The sequence below is a fragment of the Xenopus laevis genome, chromosome 2S (assembly GCF_017654675.1).
Source record: "Xenopus laevis strain J_2021 chromosome 2S, Xenopus_laevis_v10.1, whole genome shotgun sequence".
Lineage (NCBI taxonomy): Eukaryota > Metazoa > Chordata > Amphibia > Anura > Pipidae > Xenopus > Xenopus laevis.
The window spans coordinates 71,986,939-72,004,273 of record NC_054374.1 but is presented as its reverse complement, the minus strand read 5'-3'; the positions used below and the strand labels follow the sequence as shown (position 1 = coordinate 72,004,273).

The 17,335-nt window shown below is 39.1% G+C and overlaps 1 protein-coding gene across 9 annotated transcripts in view; it reads left to right on the top strand.

The window, feature by feature from the left end:
* LOC121400588 (zinc finger and BTB domain-containing protein 8B-like) overlaps nucleotides 1-17,335 on the top strand; it is a 40,902-nt gene that overhangs the window by 1,357 nt on the left and 22,210 nt on the right. For all 9 annotated transcript variants that reach the window (XM_041583951.1, XM_041583958.1, XM_041583953.1 and 6 more), the window contains exons 2-3: nucleotides 418-1,350; nucleotides 3,377-3,555. In XM_041583951.1, coding sequence (XP_041439885.1) covers nucleotides 444-1,350; nucleotides 3,377-3,555 — 1,086 coding nt within the window. In that variant the 5' untranslated portion in view covers nucleotides 418-443. The remainder of the gene's footprint in view (nucleotides 1-417; nucleotides 1,351-3,376; nucleotides 3,556-17,335) is intronic.

The window sequence follows — 17,335 nt, the reverse complement described above, 5'->3', positions numbered from 1 at the left end:
TCAGCAAGATGATTTAATGGTGTCGGAGGGTCGCCGTTACTAAGGTTCGCAGGGCTGGGGGGCAGCTTTTAGCTGTTTATATTTAACATGCAGCTTCTATTTACTGATACCGACACGTTCCAGTTTTTATTGTATCACTTTAATAATGTGGAGCACAAACTGTGACGTTGTGGAATTTTCTCCCAGAAGAATTTGGATGGTTTTTTTAGCAAGTGAGAAAATACAGGGTTGCTGAAATTAACTGTAGTACAAAGTTGATCCAGGGATTGGTCCAATTTTTTATAGCGACCTACATTGTTTGGGGGGTATAGTTTTCCTTTAAACCTAAAAATAATAGATGTTCTCAGAGCAATCATTTTGAAGCGGTTCATTTATTTGATGATTTTATTTGCTTCATGGTTTTTTTCCTTCTTTCAGCTAGGAGATATTTTTGTGTTGGAGCCATGGAGATGTCATCATATTATACCAAACTACTTGGGGAATTAAATGAACAGAGGAAGAGGGATTTCTTCTGTGACTGCAGCATAATTGTAGAGGGCCGAATTTTCAAAGCCCACAGGAATGTTTTGTTTGCGAACAGTGGTTATTTTGGAGCCATGCTAGTTCACTATATTCAGGACAGCGGGAGACACAGCACAGCCTCTCTGGATATTGTCACATCAGAGGCATTCTCTACCATCCTGGACTTTCTTTATTCAGGCAAGCTGAACGTGTGTGGAGAAAATGTAATCGAAGTTATGAGTGCGGCTAGTTATCTGCAGATGACAGATGTGGTCAACTTCTGTAAAGCCTATATCCACTCTTCATTAGACATATGCCGGAAGATTGAGAAGGAAAGTTCCTTTGGACAGGCAGACAGTGGCAGCGATGGCATAAATAGTGGAAGAGAAGCAGAGCTGGGGGCCTCACCTGAGAAAGAAAATGACAGTGACTGCCAGAAAGATCCACCCGGTGGCGACTGCAGTAGTTGCAACTCTATAGAGCTGATGGTAAAACATCACCCAACAGAAGGCTCCAATGAAAGTAAAAGTTCCAACAAAGCAGTAGAACCAAAAGAGGAATTTGACTCTGATGTTGTGGAGGTGTCAGAGGGTGTACAAACCTACCATATTCCTACAGGACTGGAACAGGGAGAGGAAGGTCTGCATTCAGCATCTGGGGTTGATATAGCATGCAATAACTATCACATGAAGCAATTTCTTGAGGCTCTTTTGAGAAATAGTTCTTCCCAGAGGAAGGATGATGCAGTGCATCATTTTCCACGGGACTTTGAATCTCGTCAAGAAGATACTGGTGTCCCAATGAGCTCTATGATGGATATTCAAGGTGACTGGTTTGGGGAAGACACAGGTAATGGACCATAAGAGGGTTTTTGTATTATATAAAGCTGTATTTTTCATACCCTATAATGCAGGCAGAAGATTTATTATCCAGAACACTTTGATTCTGGGGATTTCCAGACACAAGGTGTTTTTGTAAGTTATGGATCACAAGTCTACTGAAAAACTTGAAAAATTAAATAAACCCAATACAAATGTTTTTGCCACCAATACCAATTTATGCAGCTTGGTTAGAAACAAGCACAATTTACTGGTTTATAATAGATAACAAGAAATAATTCTTAGAAAATAGAATTATTTGTGTAAAATGCTTTATGGATATCGTGTTTCCAAATAAGAGAGATCCCTTAAAATTCAGCAGAGCTGGGGGAGATAATACAAGATAAAATTGTGCACTTAAACCCATTCAAAAAGAGGCAGCTTCAGAAAGCAAAGCATATGTTTTCCCTTGGCAATTTACATTATTGCCAGTGAGAAAGCATTTTCAGTATATTTGTCACTTGTGATAGAGCAGATTTATCCCATGTGCCATAATCCAAAATAGTGAAAATTTTAATTTGGAAAATATAGATTTGTGGTTATAGCTGCGAATTTCTTAAATCACAAAAAAGCTACAAACTTATATACAAATATATGCCCTTTAGTGTTTTTGCAGGATCATTAATGCACCCAGTTTGCTCTGAGGAGTTGTATACGCATGCTTTGTTGACTTGTGTTTAACCTGGAATTACCTCCATTCTGGATATGGCAGTAATTCCAGGGTTCCCCTGGCAGGTCATATCAGTAGCCATTACTAACTTTGTGTGCGATGCCCACTCTGCTAATGTTGCTTGCATCACACTGTTGATGCAGAAATTATGCTGGAATTCTGGGTGAAAAACACTGCATTGTGGGGAAAGAATGATGAACCGCATTTAAAAAGTGCACTTTGCATCATGCGTTGCATTATAAATTAATCATTTGGTTGGTTCACATAGTGCATAATGAAATAGCAACTGGCATAGAAATGCACTACTGGGTTGTGATCCAACTAGTTGAAGTGGCTGCATTTCAACTTATCTCAATCATTAAAGGAAAAGGAAAGGCTGACTTTACTTGGAGCTGCCAAAAGTTAGGCACCCGCAAGTGATTGTGTATACTCACCTCACACCCCGGGCCGGTGCTCCTATCAGCAGAAAACTGCACCAACATTGGGGTTCTTCCAGTGAGCATCACGGAGTGATCGGCTTCCAGCTTCTTCTTTCTTTGCACGGGTGAGCATGTGCAGTAGCGTGTAAAAGCCCAACTTTAACAAAGAAGACGGCTATACTGCGGACACGCCTGCCCCGGGATATTTGAAGAAAGAGGGAAGCCAGTCTGCTCTGTGGTACTCACTGGAAGAAACCCCAGACCGGTGCAGTTTTCTCCTGATAGGAGCACCGGCCCGGGTCTGAGGTGAGTACATATAATCACTTGGGCGTGCCTAACTTTTGGCAATCCCAATTAAATAGGCTTTACCCTCTCCTTTAAAATGCAGACTTGAACCATGAAGACTTTAATTCTTTGGAAACTACAACGAAACCTCGATTTTAAGTACCCTGATTTTAAGTTCTCCTGCATTTTACAATTTTTATTTGTGGTCCCACCAATTTATAATGCATTTCAGTGGGTACATTAACCTGATTTTAAGTAATGTTTTCCTGGATTTTACATAACAATTTTGTCCTGATCTACCCAAAAATTTCTGTTTGTGAATGTTATTAGTCAAATAAAGAGGTTTAAAATATAACAATCACTTATTGCTTTAGGTTGTGTATGTGACTGACAGAGAGGCCTTGCACATGCCCCACATAGTGTAACATTGATGCTGCAATGTTTAACCCTTGTTATTAACACAGTAAATATTGTATCTCAAAGTCAAACTGACTCGTGCTTATATCCTTGAAGAAAAAGTTGTGTTAACAAATTTCCATGATTTTACATAATTTTTCCTGGTCCGCTGAAAAACATAAAATGGGGGTTGCACACTCATGTGTTCTTCTTACCTTTTCTTAAAGGGGATGTCCTAGTTGTTCCTATCAAGCTGCACAAGTGTCCATTCTGTCCATACACAGCCAAGCAGAAAGGGATCCTCAAACGCCACATCCGCTCTCACACTGGTGAGCGGCCTTATCCCTGTGACGTTTGTCGGAAAAGATTTACCCGACAGGAGCACCTGAGAAGCCATGCACTGACTGTGAGTATATGCAGCTGACTAAAGGAAATCCGTTCTTAACTAGGCTTTTTATTCATACAATCAACTAAATTACTGTACCCTGCATTTATTAGCATTAGTTCTTATGATTGTAGAACTTTAAGGGATACTGTCATCACAAGTATTCTCTGGTTGAATTACACTAAAATAAACTTGAAAACTCAAATATTTAAATTAGAATTTTCAATTCGACCTTTGATAAATTTGCCCCATAGTGCTCACATTATGATATTACACACACTCATGGCCGTATTTATATTAAGGCACCCAGCGGCCTGTGCCTAGGGCAGCAGGTTTTTGGGGGTGGCCCTCAGGTGCCTATAAATGTATTTTTTAAATTAAAAAAAAATAATAATTGCCCGGCCTTTTCCACGAATTTCCATAGGTAAAAGGGTGAAAGAGCTGGGGGGGTGAAGCATAGAGGGCCGGCTGGTTTGCCGGAAGTGACGTCACCGCCACGGCCATGTAGGGGCGTGTTTACGTTCGGTTCCGAGGACAGCATCGGACCTAAATACAGTCCTGCACACTTATTATTTTGCATGTGCCAAATTGGTAAGAGAGTGGTTGGGTAAGGGGAGCCATGTCTAGGGTAGCACCTGAGATAAATCTGGTGCTGTCCTTAATCACTGGTGCAAAGAGCTGTGCTGCATTTTCCATTCAATGACACAGGAAACAATTCCAGTCCTAGACATTAACTTGAAGTTCCATAATTTGAATGAAAACACTTGGCCTAAGGCTTTGTGCCGTTATGGTTATGAAAACCCCTCTCATCTGTGATTTCTAATATCCTTAAAGGGATAATGTTATGGGAAAAATGTTTTTCAAAATTCTGCACTGAAATCCATTCTCAAAGAGCAAACAGATTTCTTTATATTTAATTTTGAAATCTGACATGGGACTGGACATATTGTCGGTTTCCCAGCTGCCCCCAGTCATGTGACTTGTGTTCTGATAAATTTCAGACACTCTTTACTGCTGTACTGCAAGTTGGAGTGATATCACCCCCTCCCCCCCACAGCAGCCTAACAACAGAACAATGGGAAGGTAATCAATTGAAAGTATAGTTGGTGGAACAGACCAAGGTAGACGCAGAGCTTTGGTGCAAAAAAATCCTTTTATTGACACAACATGTTTCGAGCAAAAATGCCCTTTGTCAAGTGCTCGAAACATTTTTGCTCGAAACATGTTGTGTCAATAAAAGGATTTTTTTGCAGCAAAGCTCTGCGTCTACCTTGGTCTGTTCCACCAACTATACTTTCAATTGATTGCCAGTACCAAGGACGAGGTACAGGAACTGACCACAAAGGTTATAAAATTGAGGGGAGAAATACCACATCCAGTGGAAACAAAGAAGCTTCCAACAATGGGAAGGTAACCAGATTACAGCTCCCTAACACAACAACAGTGGCCTGGTAGATATAAGAATAGCACTTAATAGTAGAATCCAGGTCCCACTAAGACACATTCAGTTACATCGAGTAGAAAAAACAACAACCTACCAGAAAGCCGTTACATCCTAAAGTGCTGAAAAGCACATGACCAGGCAAAATGACCTGAGATGGCTGCCTACACACCAATATTACAACCAAAAAAAATACACTTGCTGGTTCACAAATGAAATTTTATATTGTAGAGTGAATTATTTGCAGTGTAATTTAGAAATAAAAACTACATCATAAAATCATGAATCTTTAAAATTTGTCACCTGTTATTCAGAGTGCTTGAGACCTAGGGTTTTCTGGATAAGGGATTTTCCATAATTGAGACCACTTTACCTTAATTCTACTAAAAAAAAATTGAAACAATAAACCAAATAGGATTGTTTTGCCTTTAATACGGATTAATTACTGTATAGCTTAGCTGGTATCAAGTACAATGCACATTATTACAGAGAAAAAGAAAATCAGTTTTAATTATTTGAATTATTTGAATCAAATTAAGTCTATGGGAGACGGCCATGCCGAAATTTGGAACTTTCTGGATAATGGGTTTCCAGATAATGGATCCCATACCTGTACATTATTCCCTATATAAAACACAAGATCCATGAATAGCCTGTAAAATATATCCTTGATGCTTAAAAAGTGTCACCAGTTGTTATCATGCCGTAGTAAATTCACTTGTGTCCCATGACTTTTGCGTTTTAGAGAAAATGAACATTATACTGTCACATAGATTCATAGTAGATTATAGTCCTTCATATTTAAACATTTGCTCAAGTTATTTAATAATTCAATTTTTTTAGTCTAGCAGAGATGGCATTTTTACAGAAACATGCACAGAAGGGAATGGAAACATTACTATGGCCATTTCCATTAGCTGGCTTTCTAGATCAAATCATCTGCATGTTGTAGTCTTTTTTTCCTTTTTAAAAATAGAGACTACAGTGTAGTCCCCATGCTATAGAAACAGCGTTACCCTACTCAGTCAAACAGTAGGAATTTTATTCTTAAGGAATTGTTGGAAATCGCAATTTTGAGCTTGCAGTTGCCAAAATGCTGTGTGTTTGGTTGTATATCATAGGAAATTGAAAAAAACACCCCCAGATTTTAAGATGGGAGAGTATATAGACAGAGCTTTTCTGAAATGAGTCATGAGGTTGGGTAGAGAGATGAGGAGACACTTTAAAGGACCAGTAACATCAAAATTCTTTCTAAATTATATAGAATTTAATTGTATAGAATGAAATAAAAACACAAAGACAAATTAAACTTTAAAATAGCAAAGCCTTTATTAAGAAATAACTTACAGAAACTCCGCTTCCTGTACTCTACAGAAAAGGCGATGATGATCCATTGTGCAATGCTCGATTTCTTCTCCCATATTCTACTGACAGTGTGTGGAAAGCGATGTCGGCGGGCTCCCCATTAGCTTCCAGGTGTAGCGAATCTACAATGTGCCTATGCCCTGTGGCCTGTACAGACTGAAGAGGCTCACACAGCGTGAACATATTTTATTTGCAGGCGCTCCTGACAGTTTCGGCAGTCACAGATGTAAGGTGCATCGCTTGTGTATTTGGGCAGGCTGAGTCCCTGGGAGCCAAAGGATGAGCACGCTGTCCTCTTTGCAGCGCTCTCAGGTTTGATCCCATAGTTGCGCCCGTTAGCTTGGAATCCAGAGAAGGAAGGCGCAGCACTGGAGATGGGATCCAGCCAGGAGCGCGCCGCTGTCTGCCCAATTGCAGAGTCTTCAAAAATCTGCCCGGCAGCTGTCTCCTCCTGCCCCAGATCTCAGCTGCTCCAACCCAGTGTGTCCTTATTTCCAGCACGAGACCTGCCTCGCATGTTTAGCTACATGCAGCGTGTAGGAAATAAGAACACACTGGGTTGGAGCTGCTGAGATCTGGGGCAGGAGGACACACAGACAGCTGCCGGGCAGATTTTTGAAGACTCTGCCATTTGAAACTGCTTCTTTGCACTTGTGGTTGAAGCCCATCGGGCAGACAGCGGCAGATACACGGTACACTCCTGGCTGGATCCCATCTCCAGTGCTGCGCCTTCCTTCTCTGGATTCCAAGCTAACGGGCGCAACTACGGGATCAAACCTGAGAGCGCTGCAAAGAGGACAGAGTGCTCATCCTTTGGCTCAGAGAGACTTAGCCTGCCCGAATACACAAGCGATGCACCTTACACCTGTGACTGCCGAAACTGTCAGGAGCGCCTGCAAATGAAATATGTTCACGCTATTGGCGCAGTGTGGGAGCCTCTTCCGATTGTACAGGCCACAGTACATTGTAGATTCGCTACCTCCTCCTGCGCTGGACACCTGGAAGCTAATGGGGAGCCCGCCGACATCGCCTTCCACACGCTGTCAGTAGAATATGGGAGAAGAAATTGAGCGATGCACAATGGATCGTCGTCACCCTGTCGCCTTTTCTGTAGAGGACAGGAAGCAGAGTTTCTGTAAGTTATTTCTTAATAAAGCTTTGCTATTTTAAAGTTAATTTGTATTGGTGTTTTTATTTTGTTCTATACTAATGAATTTTTTAAAAACATTTTTTGAGTTACTGGTCCTTTAAAGTGCAATCATTTGCGTTTTTGGTGTAAACCCTTGATAAGCATGCACATGTACAGGCACATTGGTATAAAGATCACAAGAATGTATTTTCCATGGGATAGAGAGTAAACTATGAAGGTATATATTACTGTGTGCGCTGCATTTTCTGTGGGACAGTCCAGATTTTGACAACTCAGCCCGGAGCGCCAGGTTTCTTAGTGAAATATCACAAGTTTCTCTTTGATCTCCTGCACTGATGCCAGGAAAACATACAAAGTCTCTGAAACGTAATTAAAATAGAGTCTTTTTAGCAGAGAGACCAGAACACTGAGAAGCTGCACTTTGATACATTTGTAACAATTTAAGATAAGCAGGTTTCTTGGTGCTTAAAGGGCGATTTCTGCTTCATTAGCAAAACTGTTATAACACATAAAACATGGCCCTTAAAACTCCCAGAAATGTGTTCAAACTTTCATAACCTGCCAAATTTAGTAAAATGGACATGGTAATTAGGGGGTGTGTCTATAAAAAGGGCGTGGTAAAATGTTGCTGCACTACACTCATCTAATATTTTTGTTTCTCTTTACATTTTTCAAATGTTGGAAGGTATGCTACTGTACCTTTGCAGCCCCTATTAAATGAAAAATGAAAGTTTTTTAAAGTAATGAAAATATAATGTACTATTGCCCTGCACTGGTAAAACTATGTAGTATTTGCTTCACAACTATAGTTTATATAAACAAGCTGCTGTGTAGCCATGGGGGCAGCCATTCAAAGCTGAAAGAGGAGAAAAGGAACAGGATACACAGCAGATAACAGATAAACTCTGTAGTATACAATGGGGTCTTCAGAACTCACACCAACTTATTCCCATGCAATATTTGGTGTCATGGGAAACCTTTAGTTGTAGATAGCAAATAACTAGGCAGCCCTGCGATCACTGTGCTCACCTTAAAGGGGTGGTTCAACTTTAAGGTAACTTTTATTATGTTATAGAACGGCCAATTCTAAGTAACTTTTCAATTGGTTTTCATTATTTGTTTTTTATAGTTTTATATTTATTTGCCTTTTTCTTCTGACTCTTTGGAGCTTTCAAATGGGCATCACTGACTCCCTTCTAAAAAACAAATGCTCTGTAAGGCTACAAATGTATTGTTATTGTTACTTTTTATTCTTGTCTTTCTATTCTATAACTGGAGAGCTGCTGAATAAAAAAGCTAAATAACTCAAAAACCACAAATAATAAAAGATGAAAGTAAATTGTCTCAGCATATCACTCTCTACGCCATACTAAAAGTTATCTCAAAGGTGAACAACCCCTCATGCTGCTCCCTCAATATTGTCCTTTAAAATTGCATTTAGTGTCAAAACTGCTAACTCCCCAACATGTACATTTTCCAGGGAATGACCTACCAATTTCATAGCTCACTAATAATGTTATGTGATCACTAGCATAGTCTATTGTCACTGGTGATGTGGTGAAACAAATAAGGCCCTTGGAATATTCCAAAACACTTTCCACTGAAATCCATGGGAAGTGTTTAGGAGTCTTACTGCATGGGTGATATTTATGGGTCCAAGATCATCTGTGGTGCTTTCTAAACAACTTTGCTTTGGCAATGCAAATGTTGCAAAATTGTGCCCAACTCAGTATAAATCTGACAATAGGTCACATTTAGAGGGATATTTCTGCAAAGTGGCCAAACTGATGCAGACCATGCAGTCTTGGGTTGACTGATACAATATCCTAGCTCAGTGCCATTCCATACCTAACTGTCCCATTTTTAGAGGGACTGTCCCTCTTTTGACAGCTCAACCTGCAGCCCCTCATTTGTACTGGAAAGTCCAGTTTTTCTCTGCAATGAAGCCAGAAAAAGAAACAAGTTTTCTAACTTAATTGCTTTTTGGCAGAGAGCCCAGAACAAGCACATGGGCCTATGGTAAAAATAGGGAATAAACAATAAGAAACGTAAGCCCATTAACTATTGTCTCACTATTTTCAAAGCTTTTAAGCAAGTCTGTATTGGTTTCCTTCTTTGTTTTAGTTGCAACGTGAACCAAAGACCTGACCATACTCCCAAAGCGAACAACCAACCAGCAAAGAAGTCAGCTCCTCCCCCTCCAGTGCCAAACAAGGTCAAACATAATGCTGCTAGTCCTTCCAACAAGTAAGATATGCAAAGAGACATTTGCACTGGTTATTACAGAGACAGTTGGAGATATTATAACAAAAACATTAACAAAAGCTAAACTTTTAAAAATGATCTCATCCATATAAAAAATACACAAACAAAAGTAAAGCATCTGTCACCTTGTCCTCATAATATATCATATATATATATATATATATATATATATATATAAATATATATATATATATATATATAATATATATATATGGTCCCACTACTATATGTGCTACTATATCCATTGTTATAGTTACAGTTAAAAACTAGAGATGTTATCTTATTATTTACAGTACCCAGCACTGGAAACAAGAGAAGAGTTGAAGCAAAATTCCAAGGGGTCAAGTAAGTTGTAGCTCTTTATTGGATTTAACTATTTTCATTACTTGTCTATTTCTAGTGGAAAGGAAAAATGTAAGTTAAAATCATCTTGTCTAAATCTGCATTTTACTGTACTGGCTGTGTTAAGAAAAAGAAATAATGAACTGCTTTGTGGCAGGCTATTGTTTGCTCCTACTCAATGTAACTGAGTCACAGTGGGACATGATTTTACTTATTTAGTGCTGTTTCTTATATCTACCAGGGAGCTGTTATCTGATTACCTCCCATTTTTTCACTGATGGGCTGCTGGGGGGGTGGGAGGGGGTGATTGATATCACTCCAACTTGCAGTGCAGCAGTAAAGAGTGACCAAAGTTTATGCAGAGCACAAGTCACATGAATGGGGTCACCTGGGAACTGACAATATGTCTAGCCCCCATTTTGAACTGGTACATTTTGAAAAATTATGTTTTCACATGACGGCATCCCTTTAATTTATGTCCTTTTAAATCATAAGCATTTTTTTGTTTCCTTTTATGAAAGAAGATGTAAATCAAAAGAACGGTTTGTGCTATGTGGTCCAAATATTCACCCCTGTTTTCATGGGACAATATTGTTGCTGAAACAAGAGACTGAATATTTCCAACAATGTCACTGTGCACTGTAGCTTTAAGTCAGCTTTGATGGGGCCCTAGCCCAACCATATAAACTTCTCTAGTCATTATTCTTTATCTACTATACTTTACCATTTTAATTCTACATTCAGGCAGTAGTGTACTCCAGAGAGCACAGTAGGAGTGACCTCCATACACTCATGCTGATGCTTGGCATTGCCACATGGTAATGCTATGTTTTTGCCAGGGATCACCCATAAAACCCAAAGCTACCTATGAATAGTTCTTATGATGACTTTTGTTATTGTCATTTTAGATGGAGTTTCCAGATATTTTTGGCTTCCATCTTGTTGATTTGCAGGTCTTGGAGGTTAACAGAAACAGCAACATGCAGAGACAGCGCTTGCCAAATAAGGCACTAGCTACAATGTTTGGAAATAATCACAAAAAAACATACAAATATACTTTATCTGGTCTGTTGCCCTGTGTGATTTGTATATAATGTTTTAGAATTGCTACATTATGTGGATGTGTTTGGTTCCCCACAGAATACTTTAGATGGACTCAGGGTGTCCTCCATGAAGCTGGCACATCCTACTGTAGACAGACCAAAAATGATGGGGCAAAAGACTTCCTAAGGGAAAGGTGACATCTTCTGAAGTGAGTTTAGACTCTTTTTTTTAAAATAAAGAAAATAAATCCAACCATTTTGAAGAATTTAAAACTTTACTAGCTCCCAGAACGGCCAGAAAAGCACTTTAATGCTGGGGTGATCTTAAATGAGGTGAATTATTATTTGTTGCTTATTTTTTTTTTTTTAAAAGAAGCCTATAGCAGAATCAGATGATAAAAAGGATGAAGAGAAGGTGAATTCTCACAGCAAAGTATCCTCATCTGCAAATGTATATTTAGACATCAGGTCCTATTGACACCTTACTTCCTTATTGAGAAGGGGGGGGGGGCCAGATTTAATTGCTAGATTTTTAAATTAAAAATAAATACATATTTTTAAATCATAAGAAGGGGTACAATAAGGATATGACAAGTTACTACATGCTGATAGAAAACTAGATACTGTTTATGGCAAATTAATTAGAATTCAAGATTTGATTTCATCAAATTTAAGAAAATCTCTGGTCAAGCCATAGGTAATCAATTAAGATGCCAACCACAATTGTATACTATATATACACCAAAGAAAGCATGCCCAATAAAAGATTAATCAAAAGGACAACCAATTGGGAATATAGAAACCTTAGTAAGCCAAATTGGTTAGTAAAATGTATAAACTATAAAATAAAAAAATGGAATATTCGAATTCTTGATGAATCAGAAAGGATTGACCGAATAGAGATTCATTTAAATTAGTTGGCCATCTTAAATATAGCGAAATATATTGACAACAATGACATTGCCAAATATCATCACTGGTCTTCTCTTTTGGCTCCTGGTCAGAGTACATGTGCAGTAAAATGAAAAGCTGGCTTTTTGCTTCTAAATTCAGCTTTAACTTCAGCGCTACTGCTCATGCACATACCAAAATGATAAGGAATCACCGGCCTGGGGTATCAGGTATCGATTTGGTACCACTAAGATACCTTTACTTCTCCTTTCATACGGAAGACATATACTTAGCAGCATTTGCACTAAATGTCACAATGTCCTTTAACATATTGATGAGGACGAGTTTAGGAGTGCAAGGATTATTTGTTCTTTGTTCTCTGTATACACTTTTTCATAAATCCTGGCCTCAAGAACCCACTGCCCTGCTGTCCCTAAATACATCTTCCACTTATGCCATCAGTTTTTTTGTTATAGTAGATTTCTGTAGCCTTTTAAATTTTATTCAGAGTATAGCAATTTAAATTAGCAAACAGCATTAAAAAAAACAAGTAATAAAGCAGATAACATGGCAGGTCTTACTGTTATTTTGTGATTAATATAATTGTTGCTTTGACAAGGTATAACAGTATATGAGAGTTCTTGCTGTGCATTGTTTTTGTTCATTACTTACTACAGTTTAGGTTTTGGTTAAAAACACCTGCCAAGGTCGGGGCCAGTATTACAAATTTACCGGCAATGTAGCTGCTGGTAGGTAAATTTGTAATACCCTTAAAAAGGCCCCTCGCCTGACCCCAATCCCCTGTAAAAACGTAGCTTTTGTGACTTTGTGCCGTCTTGAAATGTCTGCGCCGTGTCCATGCCCTTTTACGGCATGGCACGCCCTTTTGATCATGCTGCCCCCTGCCCCCACAGGCCGGTAAAACATTTTGGAAAAGGGTGGCAACCCTACCCCATGTGCACACACAAAGAATGTGCTGTAAAGCAGCAAAGAACTGACAGGGGAAGGAAGAAACTGATAGAGGGAGGAGGGAGAGACTGATAGAGGGGATGTAGGAGAGAGTGACAGAGGGGAGGGAATAGCAACAGAGGGGAGGGAGGGGAGCGAACATGGACTAGGGTAGGCAGAAGACCTATTAACAGATACCTGCCCAGGACCCCCCATGTTACACCCTAGGCAGATGCCTCTTCTACCTAACCCTAGTCCAACCCTGTTCTAAGCAATACTATTCATGATGAAGTAAAAAAAGTAATTTGTGTTCCCTTTTATTAACAGAATCCAAGGATCCCCACTACCCCAGCCCTGCACCCTCACCAACTAAGACAAGCCTCTGTCTCCTTAGCTGCCTCAACTGAGAAGCAAAGCCAGAAGACTGCTGGAAATCACATCTCCTTTGTGGATAATTCAAAAGTAGAAGACCTTGCAGCAGAGATTGCATCACTCAACTTCATGATGATATCTTGAGAAACAAACATTTGTATGTTTTTATTTAGGGTGGGTACTGCTAAGTCATATTTTTATATAGGGGATGTGTCAAATCCTGGGATTCAGTACTTGATGCTCCAAATCCTGAATTGGTTCAGGATTCAGCTGAATCCAACAGATTGACTGAACTAAATCTGAACCCTTAAAATCACATGAGGGATTGAAACATTTTTTTTCTTGTACTTCTCTACCCACAATGCAACACGTAAAACACCGACAGCCTGCAGGCACAATGCAAAAGGAAGGAAGTCCTATACTTGAAAGTACTGCTCATGAATAAGGGGCTCTAAAAATAGAGCTACAATTTTCAGTTGCACCTTGCAACTCAAGCCAAAGTAGCACAATCTACAAACTGATAATATATAAGTATAGCATGGCCAGAGTGTATAACATTTTCATACAATGCTAATCCATTTTGTACCTAGTTTAGAGTTTTAGAGGAAAAAATGGTTATGAATTAAGCCTGTCCTGTGCTGTGCTAATACATCAGACAGATTGTTGACTGCATCTTATGATTTTGTTTATGCAGAAAAGAAATATGGAAGATATTAGATCAGAGATGAATGAAGAGAGAGCCAAGCGAATAGCAATCCAGGGTAATAGTAAACCCTGTATGCAATTCAAAAGAAAAAGTCTTTCTAATAACACTGGCACCTTATAAACTTTTATACATGCCACAATTACTATTTTATTTGATGTTATGCTTTAAAGTTCACTATATAAAATGTAAGTGACTATGAAGATTCTCATTTATCCAGCTCATGATATACAGTATCTAGTAGAATTAAGTCAAAGGCAACTGGACTTTTAGAGTTTTCTTGAAAATGTTTCACTACTCATACAAGCGGCTTTTTCAGTTCAACTGAAGTGGTAGGAACATGACTGGAAGTGTGAATTGTTGTGAAGCCGCCGATTGGATGTCTGTTGACTTTACTATCCTTAAGGGTTTACATGTTGGGGAATTCACTTACCACTTCAGTTGAACTGAAGAAGCCACTCGAATGAGGGGGAAATGTTTTCAAAGAAAACTCTAAATGTCCACTTGCCTTTGACTTAATTCTACTAGATACTGTAAAATTTAAGTGAGCATTAACATTTACTATATTGTGTTTTTCTGCAGTTGTTATTTACTACAAATTAACAAAATAAGCAAATTTACAATTGGTGCCCAAATTTTTTTCTGATCTTCTTGTTGCTTGGGTGAACTTTGAGGACTGTAGAGTAGAGTATTTGCTTTCTATGTACTGTTAGAGAGGACCATGCACCCAGGTAATGTAAAATACAAAGTCATGCCCCATAATAAACTTGGCATGCTTGTAGAGTGAAGAGAAGGTTGCATGGAAAACAGTATGGTCTGTGTTGAGCTTAAAGGGATACTGTCATGGGAAAATGTGTTTTTTTCAAAACACATCAAAAGTGCTGCTCCAGGAGAATTCTACACTGAAATCCATTTTTCAAAAGAGCAAACCGTTTTTTTTATATTCGATTTTTGAATCTGACATGGGGCTAGACATATTGTCAGTTTCCTAGCTGCCCCCAATCATATGACTTGTGCTCTGATAAACTTTAGTCACTCTTTGCAACTTTTTGCAAGTTGGAGTGATATCATCCCCTTACTTTACCTCCCAGCAGCCTAACAAAAGAACAATGGGAACCAGATAGCAGCTGGTAGATCTAAAAACAACACTCCAATAGTAAAAGCCAAGTCCCACCACTTAGGCAAGTCTGAGTTTGATGATTGCATTCACCTGGATTTGCTAGAGAGCATCAAATCAACAGCCTGCTAGAAAGTAGTTCCATCCTAAAGTGCAAGCACTTGTCACATGAATGGGGCAGCTGGGAAACTGTACAATATGTAACTGCCATGTCAGATGTAATTCTAAAATATGAGTATAAAAAAAATCTGCTCTTTTATGAATTGGAATTTCAGTGCAGAAGTCTGCTGGAGTAGCAGAACATTAACTGATTTTTCCACGACAGTATCCCTTTTAACAACCTATATTATCAAATCAGTTGTAGGTGTCAATATTAGTTTGCACTTTGCTTGTCCCGATTAATTCTTAAAATAGTTTTTTTGATTTGGTCCATTAAAACAGGGTTTAAAGAATCTTCAGTTTTCCAGTAAATACCTTAATGCAACTCTATATTTTTTTTTTATGATTGGTCTGTTAAAAACCTCATAATGAACAAACATGTAACTTATATTATCCTCAACATGCATACATTCATGCAGAATTTTAAAGGACCTGTAAAGCCCAAACATGAATTATCGTTAAAAAAGCAGCTGTGTTACTAAAAGTGCTGCTGGTGTGTTTACATGTACTCTGTGTGCTTTCTTGTAGCAGCTCTGTTTTGATCCGTTTCCTCTGATAGTGTAGAGTAGGAGAAGCGTTTTTCCCAGCATGCCTATCTTCCCATTGCGACTCACGACCTGGATCATGCGCAGTTTCCTCTCTGTAGTACTGCTGAGCATGCGCATATTGAGCAGCAGCAGGGAAAGAAGCAGCAGACACGCCTTCTTTGAGCTAGCTAGCTGTGTGTGACGCGCGAGGTCAAGGGGAGGGCTTAATTTAGCGCAATGGGCAATTTTCAAATTCGGAGAGAGAGGACATGACGTTGACACGGCCAAAATGGCGGCCGCCAAAGAATAGAACGTTTGAAAACTTCGACGTAACGGTATGAGAGCTCCAGACCGATTTGGGCAGTGAAAATAATGCGGTTTCACAGGAGGGGTGCACACAAGCAACAATTATAGTTGAGTATTGCCAAATTACCTTTCCTTCTCCTTTTAATGCTAATAAACCAGTTGTTTATTTTCAGATGGAGGTTGAGCACCTGAAGAATCTGTCTTCGCATAAATCATTGATGGTTTCAAAATGTTCCTGTCCCCTGAGCATATTATCTCCTGGCACTGGTCCACTATCAATAAGGATCCAGATTTGGAAGGAAAATGTGCCCAGTGGTGATTCAATGTACAGAACTACCCAGTTTTTATATTGAGATTTTATTTATGTTCTGAAGAAACACAGAAGATGAGTCTTTAACCAAAGTGGCTGCCTCTTCTGGATTCTTCCTAAAGTTTTAATCTTCTCATAAGCCTCATTATTCCCAATCTTTACCTGCTTGGACATCTTCTGCACTTCATCATTTTTAGAACACATTTTTTGTGTGTCTTGAATTAAGATTTTCATTTATATGTACTTGCTGAACAGAACATGTTCATGTCTGCTCTCATATATATTTTGGTTCCTATATCAGGACTGCATATGTTGCACAATGGGCCTTCAAAACCTCAATTGAAGGATAGTGAATCAGGTTTTAGCATAATTGAATTCTTCATCAAAATATGCCTATATGCACTTTAGACCATTTTCCTCAATGCAACCTCTTTATATGTAAACTGGACATAAGTAATTTTCCTTTAAGAGCGTGGCGGACTTCAAAACATTCTTATGGTCCCTTGGGGCTTGTCAATCAGAGCTGCAAGGCCGGAAGTTTAATGCTTGACTGACAGGAAAATCCGGCACAATTAATGGTGTTGTGCTTATACTATACTACTACACACAGGGTCAGGGTTTACAGCCACCGTATCACAGTGCCGCTGCTTTCTTTCATGTTCAGGTATGTGATTATACAATAAAAAACTCTGCACCTCCACCACACTGCAAAACTCCTCTTTTGCTCTGTGCTGCTCGTTTTTTTTTAATGGTGCTTTTAACTTATTCTGACTTATGTGTGGCCCTTGTCTGCCTGCATTCCCTACACAGACAGAATGATCAGTGCCAGGACTGCTTGCAAGATTAACCTTTTAACCCCCAG